This window comes from Neodiprion lecontei, chromosome 4 (assembly GCF_021901455.1).
Source record: "Neodiprion lecontei isolate iyNeoLeco1 chromosome 4, iyNeoLeco1.1, whole genome shotgun sequence".
Lineage (NCBI taxonomy): Eukaryota > Metazoa > Arthropoda > Insecta > Hymenoptera > Diprionidae > Neodiprion > Neodiprion lecontei.
In genome coordinates this window covers 40292680-40319375 of record NC_060263.1, presented here as the reverse complement: position 1 = coordinate 40319375, position 26696 = coordinate 40292680, and the positions used below count along the sequence as shown (strand labels likewise).

Sequence of the window (26696 nt, the reverse complement as noted above, 5' to 3'; positions counted from 1 at the left end):
GTTTTCGCCGTTACGCGAGAATGAGATTGTCATTGTAATAACACAGCGACTCTCAGATCTATCTAGGTAACTTTTTTCGTGGCGTCGCAACAGTGACCACGGAGTTGTCGGTAGAATTACAGAACATATTAAACGTCGCTAAAATATTACGGATAAATTTTGGGAGTATGGCATTTGTCGAAGCCCCCTTTCAATCAAAAACCATGGATTCGATGGTGCCGGATTGGCTTTCAGCCGAACACAGTACCGGCGTAAGTTCGCCTTCGAGTTAAAAATCAGCCGTTTAGCGTACCAGAAAGTTTGAAATTATTATATGACGTTCACTTAGGTTAGAATGACGGTGCATGTAATTCTTTGACCATCACCCATGATTAGTATTTTCAATGGATGTAAACGCTTAAGAAAAGTCTTCTTGCACCTCCGAAAACAAGCAACCGACACATCTTGTTTTTCCTCATTTAAAAATTGGTATTTATTCATTCCTCTTTCCAGACATCAATCATGGCTTGTGAATTCGAAGGCGGTGTAGTAATCGGTGCTGATTCACGAACCACTACAGGGTATGTTGTTCAATGTAACCCAGATCTAAACTTCTCATTTTTATTTTCTGTGATTCTTGAAGTAAATTTACCTTGAAAAAATTTGGTTATTTGTCCTCTTCAGGCACAAAATAACATTTCACTGACTGATTTTCAGCGCTTACATCGCCAATCGAGTCACGGACAAGCTCACCAAAGTGACGGATCACATTTATTGCTGTCGTTCAGGCTCTGCTGCAGACACCCAAGCTATCTCAGATATAGTTTCGTACCACCTGGCTTTCCACCAGTGAGTCTATCAACGAGATTGTCATTATCTTCGAATTACTGGAGATATATAATTCTTAATTTATCTGCAAAGCGTGGGGTTCAGAGTAGTAAACTGGAGTTTAATACATTTCAAATGTTTTGTAGCACTGTTTGATAAGGATAATCAATATTTTACTCGTTATGATCCACAAATAATTTTAAGCTTTTATAAATGAAACAAAAAAGTTGAAGCCACATAGTTTTATTATTTGCAATATGTTTATATATGCTGAAGAATTTTAATCAAAGTTTCAAATGACTTTATGAATATGGGAAATTGAACAAAACATCTGCAAATTATTTGTGGACCAGAAAGAACTACTTGTAAGTCTTGGGAAAATCACTTTGGGATCCTAGTTAATACCTCACGTGCTGTATGTTTTTCATCTCTGGGACCTGTCAATAAATATTTGAGGAAATTAAAGCTAAAAATTCCACTGTGATAATCAAATTCGTGTTTTGAATTCTCAGAATGGAACTTGGTGAACCACCTTTAGTCGAGACCAGTGCAAATGTATTTCGTGAGTTGTGCTACAACTATCGAGACTCCCTTATGGCAGGCATTTTGGTAGCTGGCTGGGATCGTCGTAAAGGTGGTCAAGTTTACAGCATTCCTTTGGGAGGCATGTGCGTGCGCCAACCAATTGCAATCGGTGGCTCTGGTTCAAGCTACGTTTACGGTTACGTAGATGCGCATTATAAGCCCAACATGACCAAGGATCAGACAATAGAATTGGTCAGCAACAGTAAGTCATTCATTTCTTATTTGCCCCATGTTTGGTGTGTTTCATCTCCTTTCAATCACTGCATTCCTTTATTTCTTTTTGCAGCACTGTCATTGGCCATGTCACGTGACGGTAGCAGTGGTGGAGTCGTAAGACTTGGTGTTATAACTAAAGAAGGCGTTGAAAGACGAGTCATCCTCGGTAATAAGCTGCCTCAATTCTACGAGGGATAAATAAATTATTTCTACAACCATTTATTACATTACATGTCTTAAAGTGCCCTGTGTACTGTTTTAGCTGTTCAGCTGTAATCTGTTTAACTGGTTTTCCTTCAATTTTGGTAAATAAATGACGGAAACGAAATCAACTTTTCACGTTTACTCACCTCACAATCTCCAGCTGTATTCTTAAGAATTTATTTCGCATGGAAAGAGAGTCAACACTTGCTTCAATTATTGATGAATATAATTTATGGAGTTCATGAAATTTCTATCAAGGCATTTTAAAAATAACATACCATTATGCCAACAAGCATTCAAGGTCAATTCTCGAGGTTAAAATTTTGTTTCTAACCCTTAATTCAGCTTCCAAGGCTTAATAATTTCATTTGCATTTGCATAATGACTTTAAAAAAACATGCATTGCCTAATTTACTTTAAATATTATGCTGATTTCTATGCTTTTGCATTCTCTTGTTGTTCAAACTTAGGATACTTTTGTGCTACTTCAGCCCATGTTATTTTACATAGAGACAAGTCTTTCACCACGGTTGGGAGCTCGTCCAACTGAAACAGAGAAGAACACATGTTTAAACTCCCAAAACGTTTTAAAGATATGGAAAAAAAAGATGTTTTCAAAAGCTCAATTTTGGTTTGGTAAGATAAGTATAGCACATTACAGCCGGCTGATCAATATAAGAAACTTACATTTATTCTGACTTGATCCATGCTATCCCGTTCTCTAAGGGTTGCTGTATGCGGAGTCTTCAGAGAATCAAAGTCTATTGTAATGCCAAAAGGTATGGCAATTTCATCTGTACGAGCATATCTTCTACCGATACTGCCTGAAGAGTCGTCTACTCTATGGGATATGTCGAATGCAGTCAAATCTTGTGCTAAAATGACAAAATAAGGTCAATTTTAGATAGTACATAAAAGATATCTGAACAAGGTGAAAAATTGTTGGCTTACACCCATTAATTATGGGTGGCACTTACATAGTTTCTTAATAAATGGTGTAAATTCTGTATTACCACTGAGTGGCAAGACAGAACATTTCAGGGGTGACACTGCTGGAGGCAAACTCAAGTATGTCCTTTGCTCATCACCTTCTCTCATCCGGAAATTGTGTTCAAAGAGAGAATACATGACTCTACCAACACCAAATGAGGGTTCAACGACAGACGGTGTGATTTCCTCAACGTGTAAAGTTTTTTGGTAACGTTTTATCGAGACCATGTCCTTTGTAATTTTGATTGATGCCCCATCATGCAAAACGAGATCGTAGTCCTCGTTTTTACTTATTTTTCCTTCAAGCACCGCGATTTCGTTTTTATTCAACGCAGCCAGTGCGTCCAAAACTGCTTTGGCTTCCTTTTTAAATGCTTTACCTAGGACACCCTTGTTCGGGAATGCTTCGACAACGTCAACGACTTTTGGCTCAGCCAGCTTCTTTTCAGCGATCAATCTGACCCCTGTCGCCTTAGTGTGCTGAGTAAGATCGTACGCGGACCTGTCTGCGCATCCAACACACTCTATCCAGCCGTAGGACGTCAAGCATTCAGCGTCCCAGCAATCGCAAGCATAATGCGCCATTTCGTTGCCCATGTGCTGCCGAAAGCGTAACTTAGCAGGATCTATTCCAACTTTGAGTAAAAACTGCTGGATCCTAGCCATGAAGTATCCTAGAGTCTCATTGTCTACTAGCCCTGTCTTTACAGCTTCTCCAATTTCCATGTATTCTGCACTTTTCCCATCCATTTGGCTACATGCAGAGTAGAGATGCATCTTAGTGTGCTTCACAGACTCGAATTTCGGATGATTTTTATCGTTGGGGTCGCAAAAATGTTCAATCTCAGCCATTGTGAATTCTCTGACACGGATGAGTCCGGATCTCGGTGATATTTCATTTCTGAAAGCATTACCAATCTGTGCAGCAGCGAAGGGAAGCTTGCCTGAATTGAATTCCAACAGCCTTTTAAAGTTCACGAAAATTCCTTGAGCAGTTTCCGGCCTCAAGAACCCTTTGATCAGTCCAGATGGGCCAATCTGCGTGGCAAACATCAAATTGAATTCGATAGGTTCCGTTAGATCATTGCCAGTTATCGGTGATTTCATGTTGAATCTCGACACAACTGCTGCTAGTTCTTGCTTACTCATACCATCCAACTTGATGATGATGTCTTGGCACTCAGCGCGCAAACTTTCGTCAGTTTTCTTGTCCAATGAAACTTTCTCCAAATGTGCTTTTATGAAATGATCTAGCCTAAAGCATTCTCCAGTCTTTACATCCTTTATCATTAAATCTGCAAATCGGTCCACATGTCCAGAAGCTTTTAAAACCGGTTCAGGCGTTAGGATGGAACAATCAACTTCTAGCATCTGTTCCTCTAAAACAAAGAAGCTTCTCCAGACGCTAAGGAAATTTGATTTCAAGGCACATCCCATTGGACCGAAATCATACTGTCCTGTTATCCCACCGTAGATGGCAAACGACTGGTCAAGAAAGAACCTTCGCTTCAGAAGATCCTCCATTTTTGCACGATCAAACGACGCCGATGGGATCAGCGACAGTTCCTTGTCCTCAAGGAGCTTTTTACGTGCCTTGAGCTCTGCAACAGCCTTCTTGACATCAAAGTCTGGTGCTCCATCAGATTTAAGTTTACGGACCAGGTCCCCCTTTAAGAAACAAAAAAGAAAATTATAAGCCAGAGTGACAAGATTATTGGACGAGAAGAAAGAAAGCCATGCTTACTCTGATGCAATACACAGACGGATTTTGTTAGAGGGGAAATACATGCAGTTTTCTTAATTTTTTTTCGCGAATTCTTGAATAAACCGAAATACAAAAAGTTTCCAAACATTGTGTTGTTAATGAAAACTTTTTTGGAGTAAAAATCTGAAGCCATATGGCACTCACCTGCTCCTTGACACTTGATCGCAGGGGCGCGAGGACCTCTTCTATCTTTGGATCTGCCATACTCTGTAGCTGAAAGTGCAGCTTTACTTTTCTGTGCTTCTTCTTCGAGCCCCACTGAGGAGTTTCGGAATATAACCTCGAACTAACAGCAAGATTTCTTGAAATTTGATCGAGGAACCTGAGATATTTGATCCCGTACCGAGCTCCAAACTTGCATGTGGCTCGCACAGTATGGAGAAAAATCTGCATTCGCAGCGATCTCGATCCCCAGTTTTCGCCGGGGAATTGGCACGCTGGTTACCGACTACCGTATAGTTGTCAGATTCTACCGGAAACAGCACGAGTAAGATGAAAAGAAATGGGAAAGGTTAGACTTCGTAGATGGGAAAAATCCTTTTTTTTTCTTCCTAATAATTAGAACGGAATTAGGACGGAGAGATATAATTATTCCTTCTTTGAAGTGCTAGTTGCATTACATTGATCATATTCGGAATTGGCATAGGTTTATGATTGCCTATGGTTGGCGATTGTTGAATACAGCTGAGTGCAACAAACAGTAGCAAAGCTACTGACCGGTCACAATCGTTGTGCGTGTTCGGATATACGAGTTGGATTCGTATCATATGACGTCATTGTTCGAAGTTCACCTTGTACCTGCCATACTTTCGGAACGTACGAAGTACTTTGCTGAGAAATTAGCACCCGGTGTAGTGGCAGAACTGTCAACTGAAGCGTCTACTTCGACGTTCAGATAAGTCAGCGGGCAGCCGGTGACAACTGAAAGAACGGGGAGAAGTGTAAACAGAGTTTATCATTAAATATTTGTATTTGGAAGAAAGACTTTAGTTATTGAGACGCAATGGGACGTAGAAAGAGCAAAAGGAAACCGCCGAGTAAACGAAAGGCGATCGAACCGCTTGACACCCAGTTCAATTGTCCGTTTTGCAACCACGAAAAATCCTGCGAGGTTAAGATGTGAGTAAACACAAGATACGGATAATTGCGTTGTTGTTAGATATATTTGTCACTTTAAAACCGATTATCATATTAAATGGCCAATTTTTTTCAGGGACAAATCAAGGAACACGGCCAGAATAACGTGTCGTGTATGTATGGAGGACTTTCAAACAACCATAAACCTATTATCAGAGCCTCTTGATGTCTATAATGATTGGATTGATGCCTGTGAGACTGCCAACTAAACTGCAATTGTAGCAGAAGAAAAAACGGAAGACAAAGATTAAAACACTAAATTATATTTCGCTCTAAAGCATGATGGACTAAACTATAGATTCAGAACTGACAATGGTATTCGAAATACGATGCAAGGGCCATGGATACCTCTTTTACTTGAGTCATGCCACATTCTGGTTATCATCTCTTGGTACACAAGCTGTATATCAGGAGACTGGTCACATTTGCGTAGATCTTTTGTTGATCTATAAATGTTCTGACAGTATAATCAAACATAAGTATCTTGCAATAGTATTGATAACTGTAAAGAGGCTGACATATTGGTGTCGCGATACCTGCACATTTAAAATTTCAATTTGCGCGGGTACAAATTGAGTGTATGCACGAGTGTAAGTAATTTGGAATGTATGTATGCGTGAATTTCAATAAATGAAGCAAAACCATAATGAATAACCGTAACTCTGTACATTGTGCCCCCATACTGCTTCGCGTGCGTGCGCGCGCGAGTGCCTTGTATATTAGTGAAATAATGCGTCACCCACACGTGCAAGGGTCAATAAACGTGCGTAATGGGTAGAGATAATCTGAATAATTTTAAAGTGAATTGAGTAAACGATACAAGGATCGTTCAATCGATCTCTGGGAATGAAGAATAGGGTATATCCGTGGGTGCATCTATCTATCGATTGGTAAAGATCTCTGTTTTCCCTTCCCTCCTCGGTCTGCTAGGCGGAAGTACGCGCGGTGTTGACAAGATGGCGGGTGGTCCGATCTCTGTCTCGGTATTAGACTTGGTAAAAAACGGGAATGAAAAATGCCGCGGAAAGTGAGAGAAAGAGCGACGCGTGCGGCTGGCAGATAAATAAATAAGGGAAAATCTTTTGTCCCTAGAATTCTAGCGCGTCTCGATTTTACGTCATATAAATGAACCGCACGTTACACGTAGGGAAGGCACCAGAGACCGGGGTAATAGTTACGTTGTGATTTTCGGCTGCTGCGAGGCCAGCAGCACCAGCAGTAGCAGCAGCACCCGCGAACGCCGCGACAACGACGCTATGGCGTCCATCGGTGTGTCATTATTATTTTTTTTTTTCACTTTTAATTAGTGCTACCAATTAACATTTTTGCTCTGTCTATGATGTTCTGAAGTCGTCGGCGGTATTTCACGCCCGCAGTTCGCCCACCAATAGACAATATTCGGTCATCCCGCAGTGGATAATCGCGGTTAACGGACCCAAGTCGGTACCTTTTCACCGTCCTCACACGTCCGGTCCTCTTCTTTCCTCATCTGACAGCTGAACGCCTCAAGCCTGATATTTCCTCATCTCGGACAGCGCGACACCGTCCCTCTGTCTTTTTCCCCAAATTTCAGCCTACCCCTTTACCCTTTCCATCTGCAAAATGATTTAAAGGGGCGAAAGTGATTTTTAAACACGAGTCATGGATGAGGATCCCGCTACCAACATGTCAAACTCTGACATGGACAGCTTTCTGACGAGGATTGGGGATGTCACCATAGAGCGTGTTAATCCAGAACGGAGCTCCAAGGAGTCAGCTGAGCAGTCGGACCCGTCGGGTCTACCACCTGGCTCCAATTCTCCCGCCAATGTAACCGGCAATGATGAAAGCTCGGAGGATTCTGAAGCCGAATCGTTTGACAGGGAACGAGAGAAGGGACAAGACCGTTTCCCTGATGAGGAAATTGAGAGGATTCACTCGGAGGGATCTGGCGATGACATGGATCTTGACGAAACTATTGACAGTCAGATTGGCGTCAGACTTGACCATGAAAAGCAGCAAACTTTGTTGGAAGATGAAGAAGATATTGAAGGGGTCAACATTTTGGATAGCTTGCCGTTGGAAGGTTCGTCTGCACGTAAAATATTTACCTCTTTAGATTCTAATTGACATTTGTTTTTATTTTTCTTACTTATGGCAGCTCTTTTTACAGGTACAAAATCACAATATTATCTTGGCTCTTGTAACCTTCTTTGGATTCTTGAAAACAAATACTTGACTAATGCTAATCAATTTTGGACAGAAACGGATTATCCTCTTATTTATAATCTGACATTTCTCGAAATAGAAGACTGGCTTGACCATACATTGTTATTGAAGTTTTGAGAGTTCGTTCAGAAGTAACAAATTTATTAAAACAATTTCTATTATATCATCACTATAAGCACGATGCCTGTAAAGCATAATTGTATCAGTTCTGTAAGGTTCTGAGCAAGTCTGAGGGTCAAAACTATTGCTGTAATTTGAAAAAACTAAAAGTTCAGTTACTCACTCTTGTAAATACCCACATGGTTTCTCGCAATGTGTATGTAGCTTAAAATTTAGAAATTTGATTCCTTCCGATCATAATCAAGTACTTATATTCCACAGGCGCACCCATCGAGGGACAAGAAGTGACAGAGGCAGATCTGCTTGGAAAATCTGTGTCCAAGGAGATGGACGAAGCAGAATGTGATGAAGATGAAATTGAAAAGATGGATGACAATGTTGATGACGAAGATGCCGAAGGGGAGGGGAACAAAAGACTGTGCGATCCAGAGAACCCTGACTCGAGTAAGAAGAAGCAAAAGAAGGGTGACCAGAGTGACAGTTCAGGCCCAGAGTGCGAGACAAAAGTTGAGAAGAAAATATCAAATATGAGACGAAACATTCGAGAAGTAATGGATGAGAATCAATTGGACGAAGCTACTCTAGCTGCACAGCGACAAGAAATGGAGCGTCTTCGACGAGTACAAGAACAACAGAGAATCATTCGTGAAGTGCAGAGACAGATTGCTATCAACAGACAAAATAGTAAAACTCAAACTCGTGTGATTAGTCTTCTTCAAGGAAAACAGAGCCAAAGTGGAACCACGATATCGCCATCGTCATCATCCCAAGTACGATTGCCTAACACCGTTCTACTGAAATTAAATTCTGGTTCTGGGTCGGGGTCTGGGTCTGGGTCAGCGTCAGGACCTGGAACAGGACAAGGTACTCATAGCAGCTCTGCGGCTCAAGCTGCTCAGCAACAGCAAAGAAAAGCACTGGAAGCAGCTCGCTGGCAGAAAGGAAGAAGCACTCTGCCTGGAGTTCAGACATCTATATCTAGAGTTCCGAATCGTTCTGGAAATACTAATCTTCTTCAACAAAGAATTCGGATGATGACACCATCTGTGAGCATCTCACCAGTTGTCCCTAAGAAGGAACCAGTCGATAATAGGTGTGATCTTCGTGTTCATTTCTTTTCATCGATCTTTCATTTTAAGTGATTTATCATAGCTTGTTAGTAGTGTAATGTGGAATAGACTTTCACTTCACATCTTTGTCATTTCTTGGATCGCATTTGAAAGTGAAACTCTAACTTCTGTAGCATAAAATAGGTTAAATCATTGCTCTTATCATTGCAGATCAGAGTACTACTCGGAGTCTGAAGTCTCTGACATAGAGGCTGACGAAGCGCTGCGCGAGAAGCAGATGCACACATTAAGGAAGGTGTCTGGGATGCCCAGGGTGCAAAAACCGGCAAAGGGTAAAGATGTTGTGACGATATCAAGCTCGAGCGAGAGTTCGGATGACGACTGCATTGTGTTGAGTGATCCAAGTGGTGGCGAGGAAACAGATAATGAAGATGACCCATCCAATTCGGGTATGCATACCAATGACCGCTACAACGTCCCTGACGAGCACGGTCGAGTCCTGGTCAACGTCGGTCACCCAGAAACAGAGCCGGATGTTTTTCTAGCCCCGCAAGTAGCACGTATTATAAAACCCCACCAGATAGGTGGGATTCGTTTTCTCTATGACAACATTGTTGAGAGCATTGAGAGGTACAAGACTAGTTCCGGGTTCGGTTGCATCCTTGCGCACAGTATGGGTCTGGGAAAAACGTTGCAGGTCGCAAGTTTTTGCGACGTATTCTTCAGATGCACGACAGCCAAAACTGTTCTGTGCATCATGCCAATTAATACCTTGCAGAATTGGCTAGCCGAATTCAACATGTGGCTTCCATACGAAGCAAATGTTCCACCACATAATCAGACCATCCCTAAATCCGAGTCACAACCACACGTCAAGCAGGAAATAAAAGAGGAAAATGGAGCGCACAGCGACGCGTCGCGACTTCCGATGCAGTCAAATCCTGAATTTGCACCAAGAATGCCCCAAGACAGTACCTGCAACCAGCCTATTATCGATAGTACAACTCCTCATCAAGGCTACGATCCATTAAGCTCGCTACAATGTAGAGTCCAAGAGAACATCCACAAGGACCCTACTGGTGATCAAAACTTTCATTACCGCAACGAAATGTCCATGAATATGATGTACGGAAACCATCCTACTGCGGTACCTACCTTTGATCGTGATCCGGCCAAATCTGAGCTGGATTATTCCGGCTTGTCGAAGCCTGCAGCTTCTCCAGGGCCGATGTACCCAGGCAGCTACTCCTGTAACATGATGGGAGTAGATCGGGAAATAAAGCAGGAATTTGCCCCAACCACAGACTCAGTGATTAAGACTGATGGCAGTGGAACAACGGAGGGCACTGATGGAGTGAAGAAGGAGGAAAATGGTGGGACACTTGGTGCGGCTAAGGAAGTGCCTGCTGCAGGGGTGACGGAAAAGAAGGAAGTGGAAACAGTTAAAACGCCATACAGTGTGGATTCACCTATTGGTCAGGAGCTGCGTCCACGCCATTTTCAGCTTCACATTTTGAATGACTCTCATAAAAGCATGGCCGCTAGAGCGCGTGTTATTCAAGACTGGCAAAAGAAAGGAGGTGTCCTTCTAATTGGATATGAATTGTACCGGCAGCTGTCCCTCAAGAAGCCTAACAAAGCCAAGCGAAAACGCGGACAGGCATTCAAGGACATGGTGGATGTTGAGGAAGATGACAAGAACAAAGGACTTCTTGACGATATGCACTCAGCTTTAGTCAGTCCTGGGCCCGATCTCGTCATATGCGATGAGGGCCACCGTATAAAAAATTCTCACGCCAGTATCAGCCTTGCTCTAAAGCAGATGCGAACCAAACGTAGGATCGTGCTCACCGGGTATCCCTTGCAAAATAATTTACTTGAGTATTGGTGTATGGTGGATTTTGTAAGACCAAACTACCTTGGCACAAAAAGTGAGTTCTGCAATATGTTTGAGCGTCCTATCCAGAATGGCCAATGCATTGATTCTACCCCACAAGATATACGGCTTATGCGTTATAGGGCACATGTCTTACATGCTTTATTGGAGGGATTTGTCCAGCGTAGATCTCACTCAGTGTTGCAGATATCGCTTCCGCGAAAGGAAGAATACATCCTTCTTGTTAGAATGACACCCCACCAGCGAAAGCTTTACGATACCTTTATGACACAAGTTGTGAAGACGAGAGCAGTTCCCAATCCCCTGAAGGCGTTTGCTGTGTGCTGTAAAATATGGAATCACCCTGACGTGTTGTACCACTTTCTTAAGAAACGTCAGGCCAATGAAGAAGATGATTTGGACCTCGAAGAAACCATGGGGGAGAAGCCTGCTCCAGGTACCAAACGCACTAAGGCACGCCAGGCTAAAGGAGAATCTAAAAAGGGTAAAAAAGCGAACGCAACTATTAAAAACAAACCTGCTGCAAGTGTCCAGCCAAACTCTTCATCTTCGTCCAGTAATGACATAGCAGAGGGTGAAAATCGACACCAAAATCCGAATCAGACAGGGAATTATCAGAACTACCCGATGCAGCAGCCGCAAAACACAGCTTACTCCAACCCTGCTGTTCCCAATACATACCCTCAGGGATACGCTAGGAATTCAGATTATGATTGCAGACAGGGACAAAACTATCGACAACAGAATGATCAGAGCAATTATTGTCGGGGTACAAATAATGCACAGCAAGGAGAATATGGAGAATTTTATTCAAATCAGGGACAACAACGTTACACCAACCCGTCTTTTCAGACCTTTCCTCAAGGCTCTGGATACAATAATCCTCAGGGGTACCAAAACCAGGCCCAAAACTATCTTTCGGGGAATGATCAACTTGCTGGAAGTCAAACGCAAAACTACAACCCACCAAGCTCTCACAATATCGAGTATCGCACAGATGCGACTTCAGGGAACACTTATAACGCGTCATCTCTTTACCCGACACAGTGTTACCCATACCAGGATCAGACTCGAAATTACACGGCCACTCCTAACTTGGGATCAAATTATCCACAAAGCTATCAGACCCAGACGTCTAATCAGTCTTCTGGTTTGTCAAATATGTCCGAGTACCCGACATACCCAACGACGAATCCTGTTCAGGGCTACACCCCTTCATCAAATCAAGTCAACCAACAAATTTATCCACGAAGTGACACCTCGGGAAATCAAAATTTTCCAACGCCGACGCAAAGCCAAGGACAAAACTATACAGCCAACCAACAAAGCCAAAATGCGTCAAATCAGACGGGCCAGATATTTTCACGAACAGATAATCAGTCTCAAAATTTCGTACGTCCACAGAATCAGACTCAATCGCATGATTATAATGCTGACCAGCAAAACAGGAATTCTGCTGGGAATCAGACCACAGCTTATCCACCCAATCATGAAGCTGCGCAGACACAGAATGTGCCCAACTATTCTTCAGCGACTGGAACCCATGCTAATCAAATTAGCCAATTCAAGTCTGAGGATCCTTACTGGCAGCAGAATAATTACACTCAAAATTTTAGGCAAGATGCTAGCGGAGACCCTTACTATACTGGGACTGTAACAAATAGATACCAGAACAATTATTATCCATCGCAAGGCTTTCAGGGCCAAAGATATGAATATAACCAAACCCCAGGGATGGAGGGAGTAGGGAATAATGATGGAAAAATGGCAAGTCGTGGGCCGATTAGAAACTCTGGTCCAGTGCAAGCTAAGGGCAATTTCGAAGAAGGGAACAAAGATGGAAACAACATTACTGCCCAGAGTCAGAACTCAGCACGAAATGTTCCCCCTGCTTCTCAAGGCTACCCTGCTAGTACAGATCCAAATCGGGTCGATCCCACTACTCCATCTCCTCAGCCACAAAACAACGATCGTAATATTGTTCATGGGCTTGTGACACCGAACACAAACAGTATAAGGCAGATCGACTCGAATAAGGATGAAGAACGCGACCGGGATGATTTGTTGGACAAGGAAAGGGAGGAAAAATCCGATGACGAAATCCTAAACAAGGATGAGGACAAAGACCCAAAGAGTTCACCCATGGCAAAAGAAGATCCTGGTATTCCGTACGATTGGGTAAGTGGCATGCTTAGACAGAAAATAACCACTTTGAAAGCAAAAAAATTATGATAAACATGTAAGGCTTATATGCTTATCTATAATGTGTTTTTGTTTCAGGCGACAGATCTCATGAAAGGTTACGTCCCAGGGCTCATTGACGCATCTGCAAAGATGTCCATCTTTTTTTGCATCCTAGAAGAGGCAGTGCGTCTTGGGGATAGAATTTTGGCATTCTCTCAGTCACTTTTCACTTTGAATTTAGTAGAAGACTTTTTGGCACGGAACAGCTTGAAGCATCCAGATGGGAGAACGGAAGACTGGATGAAGAATGTCAACTATTACCGCTTGGATGGAAGCACCAGTGCACTGGAAAGAGAAAAACTTATCAACGAGTTCAATGCCAATCCAAAGATACACTTGTTTTTGGTTTCGACACGGGCCGGTTCCCTTGGGATAAACTTGGTTGGAGCGAATCGAGCGATCGTCTTTGATGCCTCGTGGAACCCTTGCCATGACACGCAGGCCGTGTGCCGGGTTTATAGATATGGTCAACAGAAACCCTGTTTTGTATACAGATTAGTCACTGACAATTGTCTCGAGCGAAAAATTTATGACAGGCAAATCAGCAAACAAGGAATGGCAGACCGCGTCGTCGATCAGTGTAATCCCGACGCCCATCTATCGCTCAAGGAGGCAGCAACATTGTCGTGGGACTGGGAGGAGGACAGTCAAGTACAGGACTTTTCTCAGGCTAAGGATGGATATGCCGATCCCGTTATGCATAGTCTTCTAGAAAAGCACTCATCCCTGCTCACCAAGCAGCCATTCAGACACGAGAGTCTCCTTGTCGATCGAAAGGACAAGAAGTTGAGCCAGGCTGAAAAACGGCTAGCGCGACGCGGCTACGAGCTTGAAAAGATGGCCGCAAATTGTTCCAGGCCAAGCTACAACTACATTCCAGGAAATACGGCGAGTAGAGGTGACTTCCGTACATTATTTTCCAGCAAAAGAAATATTCAAGAGACATGGTTTAACACTTTCACTTTGTTCTCAGCGGGAGGGCTTCAGATCCGTGCCATACGAGGAGGAGATGCAGGCGGAACTCCAAAACCTGTGGCCTCTGTGAGGCCGATGCAACAACGCGGTACTGAGGGACTTGGAGGGACCCGAACTGTCGGTGGAAGTAGATGGATTCCAGCGGAGGTTTGGCAGAGACAGGGAATGAGCGCACAGGAAATGACTTTACCTTTGGATGTTGTTATTCCGACAAATTCACCCGACAAAGGTAGCATTGTGCTGAAGGCCGGCCAGCGAGTTATGGTCCTCAAGAGTCCCAAAGGCATTTACATGCAGCTAGAGTCGGGAAAAATCATTGCCATTAGGACAGCGCTGAAACTAAATCAGCAAAAACGGGAGGAAGAACCCAAAAAAGGTAATATTATATGTGGGGCTTTCCACGGATCAGATCGACCTGCGAGTTTTAAGTATACTGCAACGCCAAATTATGCAAAAAGTTATTGGGGCCGCTGGAAGCCCGTAAAAGCTCAAAGAATATTAGTTTTTGAGATTTCTCAAGAGCGGGATAATTTTTTTCGACAAAAATTTCAGAGGATGTTCCTTTCTTACTGTTCAAAAACTTGTGTAAACTTTATCATGGGCCGGGATTTGGTTTCCAAGCTATGAATTTTTTTCAGAATTAAAAAAATATATATGTAGTCGCATTTCAGAGAGAACGTAGTTTTTATTGCAGTTTCTTTAGTTTATAAAGTTGGCTTGTCTGTGTACTCAGGCTGGGCTCCAATATTTTCTTCTACTTTGATCGAACCCTGATCGTTTGTACTAATGTTCCTTGAATATCACCAATAGGTGTTTCCTCGTTGTCGCAAAGGAAGCATAATGCAGAGGTTGGGTTTCCATTGAGAAACAATTCCGCAATATCGATCATTCCAAAGTCATCGACATCACCTGGTCGACCACCGCTTGGAAAATCGCCAAGCGGTACAGGCTTTAAGCCATTCGCCGATAAAGAGATGGCTAGAAGGCCAAGGCCCATTGCAACAGCAACAGCCAAGCCATATTCGAGTCAAGTAAGCCTCACGAACCAGGTCTCTCTCTCGCGGCTTCCTAGAGTCAAGCAAGAACCGATAGACTCCTCGTCTCTCGGTGATAATTCCAACTCCTCCGACAGTCAGATGAGAACAGAGCAAAGGGTGGAAGAAGTGAGACTGGAGGATGTTGTCGCAGAGGCCGGTTCAAACTCAGAATATACTCGAACTGACTCGAATCGCTCCTCAAACACCGATTCCGAACCGACACCCCAGAAACCGTCCGAAGAAAAGGAGAGCAGAAACGAGTCCTTCTCCACGGATATTAACAACAAAGACACGCGCGTCAGTAACGAGGTTCAAGAAGAATGTTCCCCATCTGGCGAACAACTCTGTCGAGCGACTGCACCCGTGACGGAGCCGCAAAAACCATCGTTGAAAAATTATAGACACAACTTCCCGAGTCATAAGGCGCCGCTGGATGACGCGAATACGGACGAAATTATACTAGAAGAACCTGAGCCCGTTCAGCCGGTTTTAGACAGACCACACAATACTGCTGATTCTATTACGTCGGCACCAACGACGCCCAGACCCGATCCGACCCCGCCAAAAGTACCGGAAGCAACGCCCCAAGTTTATCCTTACTCCCAGTACTCCGGATACTACGATTATTCCGATCCGCGATCACGCTCGCTGGCGTCACCGTACAGAGCATATCTTCCGAGCGTATCGCCGCAGACCGGAAATCTCCGACCGCCACCTGAACCGGCGAAAGAGACACGAATCGAACCCGAGAAGCCCAAAGAAACTGCGAGTATTTCTGCACCTACGTTAACTCCCTACCAACAGCCGCCAGTCAGTACAAATCCCAGATCAGTGGACGATGCTAATAAAATAAATAGCAAGGTCAAGTCGCATGTTCCCGAGGCGAAAACCAGAGAAGAGACCCACGCACCGACCGCATTCAGTCATCCGACAAATGCCAGGTATCCAGCACCGTACCCGCCAGGACCTTACGATGCTTACTCGCAGCATTATCCAGCCGCCCCTGGATCGTCCTCAGCGTACACAGCTGGTGGTAAGTCTGACATCGTTAGGGTAGACACGTTAGGCACGTTGAAATAATTTCGTACGTATGATTCAACAGCTCCTGGATATCCTACAGCGTTTGCTGGGCCGACGTACGATGCTGAATACGCCCGAGTCTACTCAGCTTTCCACGGTCCACCGTCGGCAGCCGATCCGTATATGCATAGGGCCTATCCACCTCCTCCTACGCACCCAACGAACTATTATCCTCCGTTTCCACATCCACCGCCACCACCATATCCAAATTATTCATTTTTGCCACCTTATCCGAATCCAAACCTACCCAGCGAACCTCAGCCCCCTGCGCAATAGGATTAATTGATTAGTGTTTAAGTCGAAGAAAGAGAAACTGTATGAATACATTTATAGATTGCGAATGCCAATGAATATATCTGAAGAAAACCTTGGAGCTGATCGCTGATCTTATACATGCAAAACATGTATACCTGTTGTTTGACAAACGCGATGCACTCGTTGATGTCTTATCATTTTCCATGCTTGAAAGAACTGCGAGAGTAAATCGAGGTGACAAAACAAGTTAGAGAAGACAGGAGATAGACAAAGTTCTTTAGTCGTGTCGATCGAAGCTTGACGTCGAGCCAATTACCAGTAGGAATACTCTCGACGGTATTTTGGACGGAATATACCCGATGCACGGAGACTCTGAAAATGCGGAATAGTACAGTTTTAGACATTTTGTTATTTACAGAAATTGAAAAAGAAACATATTTGTTGGAAATCTCATAGATCTAAGGTCGGTTTCTGACTTGTCTGCAAGTGGAAAACATTCCAATAGAATACAAAGAGTCGTTGTCTCAAGTCTGAATGCAAAATGATTCAGAGACCGCTTCTGTAAGTCTGTAACCATCCCGCATTTTCAGGAAAATTATCTTGATTGGTGCATTTGTGACAAGTGACTGAATCAATATGCAGTATACAAATAGTATTGAATCACTCAAGTTTGAAAGCCAGTAAAGAATCGACCGTATCGTTAGCAAGTTGTACATGACTACGTGTTACTACCAATCGTTACGATTTCTTAACAAAATAGGTAATCTTACAGTAGCATGTAGGATCGTTGTTAATTAGGAATGTCCTATTACTAATAACTATCTTGGGACTTAGTTAAAGAAGAATATTATAGTCGAATTATCATGGTAAATATAATACTAAATCTATAGTGCATTTCATGATTTCAATATCAAGTAGCATGGTGATAAATAAAAGAACCACGCTGGGTTTGTGCAAAATTTTCCGATGAACATACGGTTACACGTTGTATAGTAAGAATGATCCCGCCATTTGCACTGCTTTGAAATGATAGGGTGCACTGTAGGATAGAGATTACGAACGATTGCAAAGAATACTTTGTCTCTGTTATAGCTTTTTTGCCACTTACATGTTTGTAAATACCCATTATTTACATTTCATACTTTATTTATTATTATACATCGTCGTTTATTATTGCTTTTTTTTTTGATGTCAGAGTATTCCACTTATGTAAAATAAATTGTTTACGCTCATTAAAATACACATTGTTTTTTAGTGAATATTGTTGAAAACAGAGAAAGAGAGAAAGAGAAAAAATTGATAAAAAATTACATACAATACATATTTTTTATTTTCACTGTACGAGAAACATTTAATCATGCCAGACCAATAAATTAGTTCTTATTACAAACCAGCTGCGCATGTAAATGCTTGGTGTAATAAACTGTTACTTCAACTATAAATTTTTTTAAACTGGAATTAAACTAAAAGTAACAGGAAAAATCACCCAATACTGTAAACAACCTGTGTACAATCGTGTACACACCTATCCCGCATTGGATTTATTAAACTTCCAGAGCCTCGGATGTACAAACAATCCGATTAGTCTCACCCCTGGGTAGTATTCACTTCTGAATTGAAATACACGTTGAGATTTTCCACGTGCTGAATTCGTATCCTTTCACAGATGTTCATGTGACATGGATCATTTCTTTTCTGGAACAACTTCACTGATTCCGTACATTCCAGCTAAAAGTCTGCCATGGGCTATAGGTACTGGTTCTTTCGGAGCCAAATAAGGCCCCTTTTCGCCCATGTAAACATATCTGCATTAGTTGTTAAGGATGATAAAATTTCATCTCCTCAAACATCAAAATGTATAATAACATGTCTTGATTGTCGTACCTAATATCAGAGTGGCGACGGACCGCGAAAACCAGGAAAAGTCAGGGAATTTTGACGAACCACAAGGATAACTTTGCTTTTTTTTCGTTAACCGTATTCAAACGTCTGCTATGCTTCGTAAATTCAGTTAAGTTAACTTTCCGAAATGGTAGTGTTCAATTTTTAATTATTTTTATGAAACAAAGCAATACTATGTATTTTTTGGATCCAAATTTATATATTCAAGGTATACAGCTTAGTCCGGTCAATTTAGACATTTCGAAACACAATAATTCCGACAGAGCTGAATTTTGGTAGAGACCTTGGGTTTACCATTATAAAGAAAAAGAAAAAAGTCCCCATCGATACCATGTGTGCTAAAAAAGTTATTCAAGGTCAAAGGTCAAAATTGTCGGTTTTTTCGATTTTTCTCGTTAACGGTTAATTTTATCAAAAAAATAGCGAAATTGTAGATCATAAAATTATCCACAAAAATGGTCTCTATACTTTTTTTCCTAAGAATTATCATTTCTGAGATATCGCGATTCTAAAAGCCGAACGAGTTACATTCTATATAATATGCACGCATATTGTATATGTCACGGATATACATAGTATATGTATAGTATATATAGTATAATATAGTATATATTATAGTATATGTATAGTATATATACTGATATACATAGTATATATATAGTATATAGTATACTGCCTCAAAAACAAAAAACCATTTTTTTTCGAACTCCAGATTCATGAAATCATAGTTTATAACATAATATTATACCTCGTGAATGGAAATCGCCGTGCGATTTGTTTAAGAGGTGCCGCATCGAGATTTTGTAATTCCCATTTGATTAACACGTAAGAAATCCAATTCTGACGGTCGGAGGGAGATAATAATTTTTCTATGCAACGAACGGAACTCTATATAGTAGCGCTTGACAGTTTATATGTTTTCTTCGAATCGCCGTGTGTGATAAATTTTTTAATCGCATGATTTTCGAGTGATTCAACATTACGTAAAACGGGGTTTTTCGCCTTTTAGAAAAATGGGTACCTAGGATAAACTCCCAGCTTCCTCGACTGGGTCACATTAAAATGTTGAATAATATCCGTCAAATAAATTCGAAGAAAACATATAAACTGTCAAGCGCTACTATATAGAGTTCCGTTCGTTGCGTAGAAAAATTATTATCTCCCTCCGACCGTCAGAATTGGATTTCTTACGTGTTAATCAAGTGAAAATTACAAAATCTCGATGTGGCACCTCTTGAAAAAATCGCACGTCGATTTCCTTTCACGAGGTATAATATTATGTTATAAACTATAATTTCATGAAGGTGGAGATACAAAAAAAAACATATTTTTTTTTTGAGGCAGTCTAATATATACTTTATATATATGTTATGTATATCCGTGACATATATAATATGCGTGCATATTATATAGAATGTAACTCGTTCGACTTTTAGAATCGTGATGTCTTAGAAATGATAATTCTTAGGAAAAAAAGTATAGAGACCATTTTTGTGGATAATTTTATGATCTACAATTTCGCTATTTTTTTGATAAAATTAACCGTTAACGAGAAAAATCGAAAAAACCGACAATTTTGACCTTTGACCTTGAATAACTTTTTTAGCACACATGGTATCGATGGGGACTTTTTTCTTTTTCTTTATAATAGTAAACCCAAGGTCTCTACCAAAATTCAGCTCTGTCGGAATTATTGTGTTTCGAAATGTCTAAATTGACCGGACTAGCTTCTAGAGTTTTTGGTCATAAAAGCTGCCCAATATTACCTAAGTTTCGTGGAAAAGCGTCAGGGAATTCTGAATCTTTTGACAGCAAACGTCAGGGAATTTTATTTGAGCAAAATTGTCGTCACTCTAAATATGCACAGTATAGAGTGTGTGATATGATGAAAAAAAAAAAAATTGAAACAATTCTTGTATATCCAATATTTTTTCAAACAGTTTTACAAAAAATTTTCAAAAATTGTCAAGTAACTTGATTGCTGTGATTACCCGTAAAAGAGAAAAATCTTTGATCTCTGAAAACCTTGAGACACATCTGATCAACGTGATTGAAGATTTGAAATTTCCCATTCACGTTACACAATTGCCAGAAAAAAAGGATACGGAAGTCTAAGGACCCAGTAGGCGCTCTGCGATAACTTTATTGGTTCCTCGCAACCAGTGACGAAAATCGGACAAGGGGGGGGACCTGGTTGAACCCGTGGATTCAAGGTGACATGGACCGGGGCCTTGGGCGTTACAACATGTATTCTCATCAACTGTGCCATTAGCGGCTTTGTTTGCCTAGAATAGATTTTATGGTTCGATTGCTTGATTGTAACAAAAATACATCAAGCAGGAAATTCGGAATATGATGTGATAGGAATAGTTCATCAACAGTACCTGCAGGGACACGGAAAGTATAGAGGCATATCTGCCGTGCTGGATGTAACTTTGTTCCCGCTGTCCTTGACAATGCCAGTTCCAGTGGCCTTCAGGACTTTATCAGGAGCAGATGCCATAAACCTGTGGCCTCGTGGACACTCGTATTCAACGCCGACAAATATTTTGACAACAAATTCCTTGCCCCCCTTAGATTTACGGCCGCGTATCGAATTCATATTTTGAAAATTTTTACCTCCCCGATTGTAGCTGTGACTTGGATTGTCGCCAACCATTGGCCACAGAGATCCTCTCTCCTTCTGGTGCTCTAGTCTGCAGCATTTTATTACCTCGTCAGAATTGAAAGGAAATTAAATAAACAGATATATTGTTTAATGTTGTCCCCAATTTACCTGACCGTCACATCCCAGGGTAGTAAAAATGCTGACGTCGCCAATACGCCGGTCTGATGCTGCAGTCCAAGGTTGTGCGAGTAAAGACTGCTAGGCCCAAGGCAGACTAGTGACCAGCTGGAGAATTGCGGCAGGAGACCAACAGGGGATTCTGTATGCAGCATACCTGGTAGATACTCTGTCGTCGATGGCTGTCGAACAAGCGACTTTTCTGATGCTTCTGCATCGCTAACCTCAGGCGTTGAACAATGTAACTGTTCAGGTTCTAAAAAAGGAATTATGCAATTATTGCTGTGAATGAAGAATCAAAAGGCAATGCAGTTGAATAACAATACCCATCCATCTATTTATGGTGATTATCACTTCGCAAACAAACCTTTGTTGTTTTCTAGGTCTACATCACACACTTCGATAACCACATTGTGGGCATCTGGGACATCAGTTGTGTCGCCCGGAGTGAGACTAGCTTTGTTGCTGAGCCTCTGATGATCATCGTTTATTAAATCGCTTGTAGGCGCTGACTGTCCACTGCCAAACACTGGAACGTCATCTTTTTGTTTTGAAAAGTAAAGATTGCGTCAAAAAATAATGTTGTATAATATCTGATGTAAAAATCTGCTATGCAAGAAAGGTCAGGGTATGTGATAAATCCAGGACAAGAAATCAGATGAAAAATTTCTTGAGGGATTTAATAACGATAGTCTTTTTCTGTTTCAGAACTTAAAGGATGTCAATGATCTTGTTTTTGATAAAACCTACATATGGACCTTACCATGCAGTGTATTTACACCAAGGCTACAAGCTTGCGTTTGCCCCTGTGGAGTCGACAGCTCAATACGAGAAAATGAGTCTTTTCGCTTTGTAACAGGAAATAGTTGTGCTGGTCTGAAAATTGTCAAGGAAAGCGACTTGATTAGTCATTTCAATTTCAATTAAACTCGGATACTTGATATATGAAAGACTGCCAACCTGAAATTGTGTATGCTGGGCTGAAAGACTGGAAATTGTATGCTTTCTAGTTGCGAACATCCACACTGTTTGGCCAATAATTGAAAATAATCATAGTTGGCCTGTCTTAAGCTGAATGGATCCTCTCTTGGCCCTTGGCATCTGCCACAGTTGCAAGCACACACGTATCTTACGCCACTGCTATGCTCCATTATTGGTAGATCGCTGATAGATTTAGAAATGTTTTGTGATTATCGTTAATCAATCTGAATCCAAGATCGGTGTTACATAATCTGCTTGTGACTAAGATATTGCTCTTTATTTTACCCATCATCATCCCTAGGCTCCACTTGTTCTCCACCTCCTGCCCCTTCACTGCCACCTTTATGGATTGGATTTGTGCAAGGATTCCCAGTCAATGAAAGCACCTCGCACATTTGTTTGCCTGCCCGCCAGTGTTTGTCACATTCTTGCTGCAGTTTTTCACTGAACTCTTCAAACAGTGGGCCACGTGCATGCATCTCAAATACTGCCATGGCATGTGCTAGTTTAGTTTCGTGATATGCTCTGAAAATGTGGACAATAATCTGTCAAGGAAAATTTACTGGTGAAAGTAGTAAAACCTTTTAACCAAACAGTTTCAGAATTCAGACCTGGTGTAGTGTTGTGGAAGACCGTCTTGATATGTTTGAAGTGCTCTTGGCAGAACCTTGCTGCACCTGCTCTTACTAAACTTTACATCAGTGTCAAGTAAGTGATGGAGTGTTGAAGTTTCTCTGTCCATTCTCTTGACAAAGAAATCCATGAGCTTATTCACAACTTCAAAGAAGAGAGACAGCGTTGGTATCTGTTCAATAATACTTGACATGAATTTAACTGAATTTTATTTTTTCTATTAGAGGATACACGATCCTTGTAGTTTCAGAAATACTTGTTCTCACTTGGAAATGAGTAGGTGCTGCAAGCCGCCCCACGTTGTCGTCAAAACCTTTCGCAAAAGCTAAGCTTATGTGCTGCTGAAGGAACGACTTGAAGGTATGTGTTTCTAGAAGTAAATGATTTTAATTTAGGTGAAGGCAAACTTGTATGAGTAGTATATTCAAGATTTGATTGTTGAAAATTCTTGACAAAACAAATGAGAGAATTTTTTGTTTCTAATCAATTTTACCATCTTCTAAGTCATTCGATAAGAATAGAGAATCCACGCTGGCTAAGCTTCTTGAAGTGTCGCCACCTGAGCTTACTTTGCAGCTTTGAATTAGCTTCCTGACCATGTGACCTAGGATGTCTCTGGACTCAGTCGGCCCCGTGTGAACATAAACAAATTCCTGATTCGCTGGGATTGCAAAAAGCGAGTTTGTGCTAAAAACAGAAAATTCGAACATAATCAGAAGTCTTTGACCACGTCAAATTTTCGTTATTGACAATGAACCATGACTATACCTAATATTAGTGACTATTCGGTTTTTTCTTAATATATGATATATTTGATCCTCAAGCGAATGTTCAAGCTTTTTAATGTTGCCACCTTCTGAATCCCGGAATGACGAAGGACAGGTTTCAAAGTAGAAAAGCACCCGCGGTGAACATGGTCTCACATTTGTAGCCCAATCCTTAGGAAGTCCTGGAATTCCACTTAGAATTTCTCCAACTTGTCCTGAGGTCTTCTGCCTGCGTCAAAAATCCTTGACATTGAAAATTCTATGTTGCAGATTCTATTTTTTTATCAGAAATTAACTAACCTGACGACATCCAGCGCTCTAAACAAGTGAACATAGCTGTAATCAAAACTGTGGGTAGGGTGAGTAAGTATAAGTACATGAGAAACGTGGAACAGGACGAGCAGAGCTCTGGAGTATTTTTCTCGCATATGAGCCCAAGCAGTTAGGAAATCTTTGCTGTCGCTCTTGTCGATGAACCGATCATAGGCATTGATCAACGTGTGCGTGTCTAGGAGTCCTCGAACGTGCAGGTAAACCACACGATCTTTCGCATCATGATATCCTTCTATTTCGCACTACGTAATAGATAAAAATGGTAGAATTTCTTACATTGGACTAATTACTGTGTTGAAAGTGCATATGTTTATTCAAGGCTACAGTCCATACCAAGTCGTCCTCGTCCACCGTGGGATCATCCAAAAGACTCGTTTGTAGGATAGAACTGAGCATCTCAGTTTTGCATGCTTTGGCACGAAAGTGTGACTTTCCAAACACAGAGACGACAACAACTTTTCTCTCTGCATTTGGTAAGCTATAAAAACAATGATTTCAAATTTAATGAGGTTTGAAAGTTACAGACAAGGGTTTCAACTGGTTGAGGAAGTCTGTGTTAATTAGATCGCCTCCGTTCTTTCGCAACTTAATCGAATGTATTTACCTGTCCGTGTTAAATGGGAGTTTAAATTTTTGAGGCCTCATTTTATTTCGTATTACAATTTAATTGATAGCTCTGTAAGTCGTCTTGTTTTAGGTTAGAGTTCAAATTGTTGTGTGGTTATATTTTTAAAGAATTCAAACATGTGTGCCATCGCTGGTGATTGCGGCTGAACTTATGACTGTAACCAACATTCTGATTATCTTCTGTTACTCTGAAGATAATAAATATCATCTGAACTTAAATCTTGTCGATTAGTGGCGCTATCTAACAAAGTATTTATAAACTATAAGTCCAAATTATGTTATATCAAATGATATATGAGTTGCCTGTGATAAGGCGTAATTCCGTATTCAAAATCATGATTTTTTTAATAGAATATGGTTACCAAATACATTGTTGTGTATAAATACTAAAATGATTTAAAGAACATTATTTGATACTTGTGATATATTATCCAACTTCTTCGCTTTTTCGCTAGTCTTCTTTTAATTCAGAGATATGACGATCCATCGCGAATTTTATGAAAGCTGACGGAAAAAGCAGATTTATTAAACTTTTTGAGATAATAGTAATCTCCAATCAGAATTTTAGACAAATCAATTGTAATAATTCAGTTATCGGTTAATAATGGTCGACATTCCTCAATTATCAAGATCGTATTTAAAAAGTCGTCTCAATTTTTACATGAAGAATATCACGAAGGGCAGAAGGGAAAGTCGTGATATGCGTACGAAACTGAAACGTACGGTAACAAAGACTTAATTCATCTACAAGATTGCGACATCGTGTCGTCCATTTATTTTTTAATAAGAATATAAAGAATTCGACGCTCCAACTAGAATTTTTGTCATCTTGACAAATATTGTCACATCGAACTGAATATAATAAGGTTTACCAAGGTAAATGAATTTTTTTTATGTTAGTGATTTATTTAAGTTTACTATTCTGTATATAATGTAAGGTTATGTTTAGTATGAGTAAAGTTATATGAGTATCTATCAAAAATCTCGGTCTGGGGCAAGTGTGCGCGGGTAAGTGTGCGTGTTCGCACACTTACTCCCGTTGTTTTATGTGAGAAAGCAATGAAGTTGTTGTAAAAAAATTGACACTTTGCAGGGAGCAATACACAAAACCTCCAACCGAAGAATGAATACAATGTATTAAATGCATGGATTGGTGGCATGAACAATGTACCTTTTATGAAGGAGGTAGTTTTGAATGTGATCGCTGCCACAAATAATCCTCGTAAAATTATCAACTAATTTTAAAGTTTCTTTTAAATTTCTAAAATTTCTTTAAGTTCATTCTTAGGCATCTGATTTTACGTGATTTTATTGTAATAAGTCGATCTCGCATTATTTATTTATCTAGTCTTCAAAATAATTTGTTATTAAGAAGACTATAAGTATTCAAGAACAATGCGCACACTTACCGTTTTGAATTTTTATTTGTTACGCGTTTGAATTTTTTTCATTAACCATTTTTTCTTTCTAATTGTCAACGTTTTATGTGTTATTACTTAATTTAATTATTAGTGCAATAAATGCTTTATCATATGCATGGGTTCTTTTGTCCTTATTTCTTTTTGTTTAATTTTTACACGAACCTAAATCCTTAAGTGCGCACACTTGACCCGAACGACTCTACGCGTAGTTCTCCTCGAGAGAAGTTTTAAAGTTATAGAGACTTTTTTCATAGATATCCGCAAATCAGTACTAATAAAACTTTCGAAAAACGTTGTTAACTAGGAGTTAAAAAACAGAATTTCAATCTCGTTGAGGAACGTTTCCTTCCTGTGGAATAATCAAAACGAAGCAGCTAATGCGGGTATTCTTCTATGCGGAGTTTGACGCGAGTGTCTATTACAACAAAAATCTCGTATGTGGCGGCACGAGTCAAAAGATAGTCGTAGCTCATCTAGCTCAGATTACGAGACGAAAGTTGCTGGTTAGTAATTGGCTGACACTTTCGGCGTTTCTACTCTATAATTTAGCGGAACACCGACTGGATCTTGGCTCTAGATCCTCGCACGATGCGTCCAGATCAGACGCGGCCGATCTCTTTGAATTACCGAGATATTCCGAGCTACAAAACCGTAAGG

General features: G+C 40.9%; 5 protein-coding genes across 7 annotated transcripts; 3 read left to right on the top strand and 2 right to left on the bottom strand.

Moving 5' to 3' along the window:
• The first annotated feature begins 76 nt into the window (after positions 1 to 76).
• LOC107219352 (proteasome subunit beta type-6) lies at positions 77 to 1936 on the top strand. The gene is made up of 5 exons (XM_015657582.2): positions 77 to 251; positions 493 to 560; positions 697 to 828; positions 1320 to 1594; positions 1679 to 1936. The coding sequence occupies exons 1-5, from the start codon at positions 168 to 170 to the stop codon at positions 1804 to 1806; spliced, it is 687 nt and encodes a 228-aa protein (XP_015513068.1). The 5' UTR covers positions 77 to 167; the 3' UTR covers positions 1807 to 1936.
• LOC107219265 (glycine--tRNA ligase) lies at positions 1124 to 5237 on the bottom strand. The gene is made up of 4 exons (XM_015657476.2): positions 4712 to 5237; positions 2790 to 4470; positions 2500 to 2687; positions 1124 to 2358 (listed from the first exon to the last, which is right to left on the bottom strand). The coding sequence occupies exons 1-4, from the start codon at positions 4958 to 4960 to the stop codon at positions 2248 to 2250; spliced, it is 2229 nt and encodes a 742-aa protein (XP_015512962.1). The 5' UTR covers positions 4961 to 5237; the 3' UTR covers positions 1124 to 2247.
• A 182-nt stretch (positions 5238 to 5419) lies between these two features.
• LOC107227072 (transcription elongation factor 1 homolog) lies at positions 5420 to 6351 on the top strand. Its single transcript, XM_015668150.2, has 2 exons — positions 5420 to 5686; positions 5781 to 6351. Exons 1-2 carry the CDS (start codon positions 5571 to 5573, stop codon positions 5911 to 5913), a joined length of 249 nt encoding a protein of 82 aa, XP_015523636.1. The 5' UTR covers positions 5420 to 5570; the 3' UTR covers positions 5914 to 6351.
• Positions 6352 to 6471: 120 nt separating this feature from the next.
• On the top strand, positions 6472 to 16705 carry LOC107217751. 2 transcript variants are annotated; one of them, XM_015655434.2, is made up of 7 exons: positions 6478 to 7769; positions 8294 to 9125; positions 9313 to 13177; positions 13280 to 14141; positions 14217 to 14594; positions 15029 to 16288; positions 16358 to 16705. In XM_015655434.2, the coding sequence occupies exons 1-7, from the start codon at positions 7346 to 7348 to the stop codon at positions 16609 to 16611; spliced, it is 7875 nt and encodes a 2624-aa protein (XP_015510920.1). In that variant the 5' UTR covers positions 6478 to 7345; the 3' UTR covers positions 16612 to 16705. The 2 variants fall into 2 exon arrangements, with proteins under 2 accessions (XP_046592063.1, XP_015510920.1); XM_046736107.1 differs by lacking the exon at positions 16358 to 16705 and having other exon boundaries at positions 6472 to 7769; positions 14217 to 14593; positions 15027 to 15185.
• Positions 16706 to 17715: 1010 nt separating this feature from the next.
• Positions 17716 to 24752, bottom strand: LOC107220549 (protein SMG8). 2 transcript variants are annotated; one of them, XM_015659235.2, is made up of 15 exons: positions 24596 to 24752; positions 24325 to 24469; positions 23959 to 24233; positions 23660 to 23887; positions 23385 to 23578; positions 23158 to 23261; positions 22870 to 23063; positions 22544 to 22783; positions 22238 to 22441; positions 22041 to 22153; positions 21645 to 21818; positions 21269 to 21533; positions 20877 to 21188; positions 20598 to 20777; positions 17716 to 18395 (listed from the first exon to the last, which is right to left on the bottom strand). In XM_015659235.2, exons 1-15 carry the CDS (start codon positions 24634 to 24636, stop codon positions 18275 to 18277), a joined length of 2790 nt encoding a protein of 929 aa, XP_015514721.1. In that variant the 5' UTR covers positions 24637 to 24752; the 3' UTR covers positions 17716 to 18274. The 2 variants fall into 2 exon arrangements, with proteins under 2 accessions (XP_015514721.1, XP_015514797.1); XM_015659311.2 differs by having other exon boundaries at positions 21645 to 21806.
• Positions 24753 to 26696: the final 1944 nt, after the last annotated feature.

What these genes read in the sequence shown, in the direction of transcription:
- LOC107217751 (XM_015655434.2), top strand. Translation starts at nt 7,346, where the DNA reads ATGGATGAGGATCCCGCTACCAACATGTCAAACTCTGACATGGACAGC. An exon ending in GGATAGCTTGCCGTTGGAAG is followed by an intron (nt 7,770 to 8,293) that starts GTTCGTCTGCAC and finishes TATATTCCACAG; the next exon opens with GCGCACCCATCGAGGGACAA. An exon ending in CTGGTATTCCGTACGATTGG is followed by an intron (nt 13,178 to 13,279) that starts GTAAGTGGCATG and finishes TTTTTGTTTCAG; the next exon opens with GCGACAGATCTCATGAAAGG.
- LOC107227072 (XM_015668150.2), top strand. Translation starts at nt 5,571, where the DNA reads ATGGGACGTAGAAAGAGCAAAAGGAAACCGCCGAGTAAACGAAAGGCG. An exon ending in AAATCCTGCGAGGTTAAGAT is followed by an intron (nt 5,687 to 5,780) that starts GTGAGTAAACAC and finishes AATTTTTTTCAG; the next exon opens with GGACAAATCAAGGAACACGG.
- LOC107219352 (XM_015657582.2), top strand. Translation starts at nt 168, where the DNA reads ATGGCATTTGTCGAAGCCCCCTTTCAATCAAAAACCATGGATTCGATG. An exon ending in GATTCACGAACCACTACAGG is followed by an intron (nt 561 to 696) that starts GTATGTTGTTCA and finishes ACTGATTTTCAG; the next exon opens with CGCTTACATCGCCAATCGAG. An exon ending in AATAGAATTGGTCAGCAACA is followed by an intron (nt 1,595 to 1,678) that starts GTAAGTCATTCA and finishes TTCTTTTTGCAG; the next exon opens with CACTGTCATTGGCCATGTCA.
- LOC107219265 (XM_015657476.2), bottom strand. Translation starts at nt 4,960, where the DNA reads ATGCAGATTTTTCTCCATACTGTGCGAGCCACATGCAAGTTTGGAGCT. An exon ending in ACCATTTATTAAGAAACTAT is followed by an intron (nt 2,688 to 2,789) that starts GTAAGTGCCACC and finishes TTGTCATTTTAG; the next exon opens with CACAAGATTTGACTGCATTC. An exon ending in TGGATCAAGTCAGAATAAAT is followed by an intron (nt 2,359 to 2,499) that starts GTAAGTTTCTTA and finishes TCTCTGTTTCAG; the next exon opens with TTGGACGAGCTCCCAACCGT.
- LOC107220549 (XM_015659235.2), bottom strand. Translation starts at nt 24,636, where the DNA reads ATGAGGCCTCAAAAATTTAAACTCCCATTTAACACGGACAG. An exon ending in ATCGAATGACTTAGAAGATG is followed by an intron (nt 23,262 to 23,384) that starts GTAAAATTGATT and finishes ATTTACTTCTAG; the next exon opens with AAACACATACCTTCAAGTCG. An exon ending in CAGCACCTACTCATTTCCAA is followed by an intron (nt 23,064 to 23,157) that starts GTGAGAACAAGT and finishes ATTATTGAACAG; the next exon opens with ATACCAACGCTGTCTCTCTT.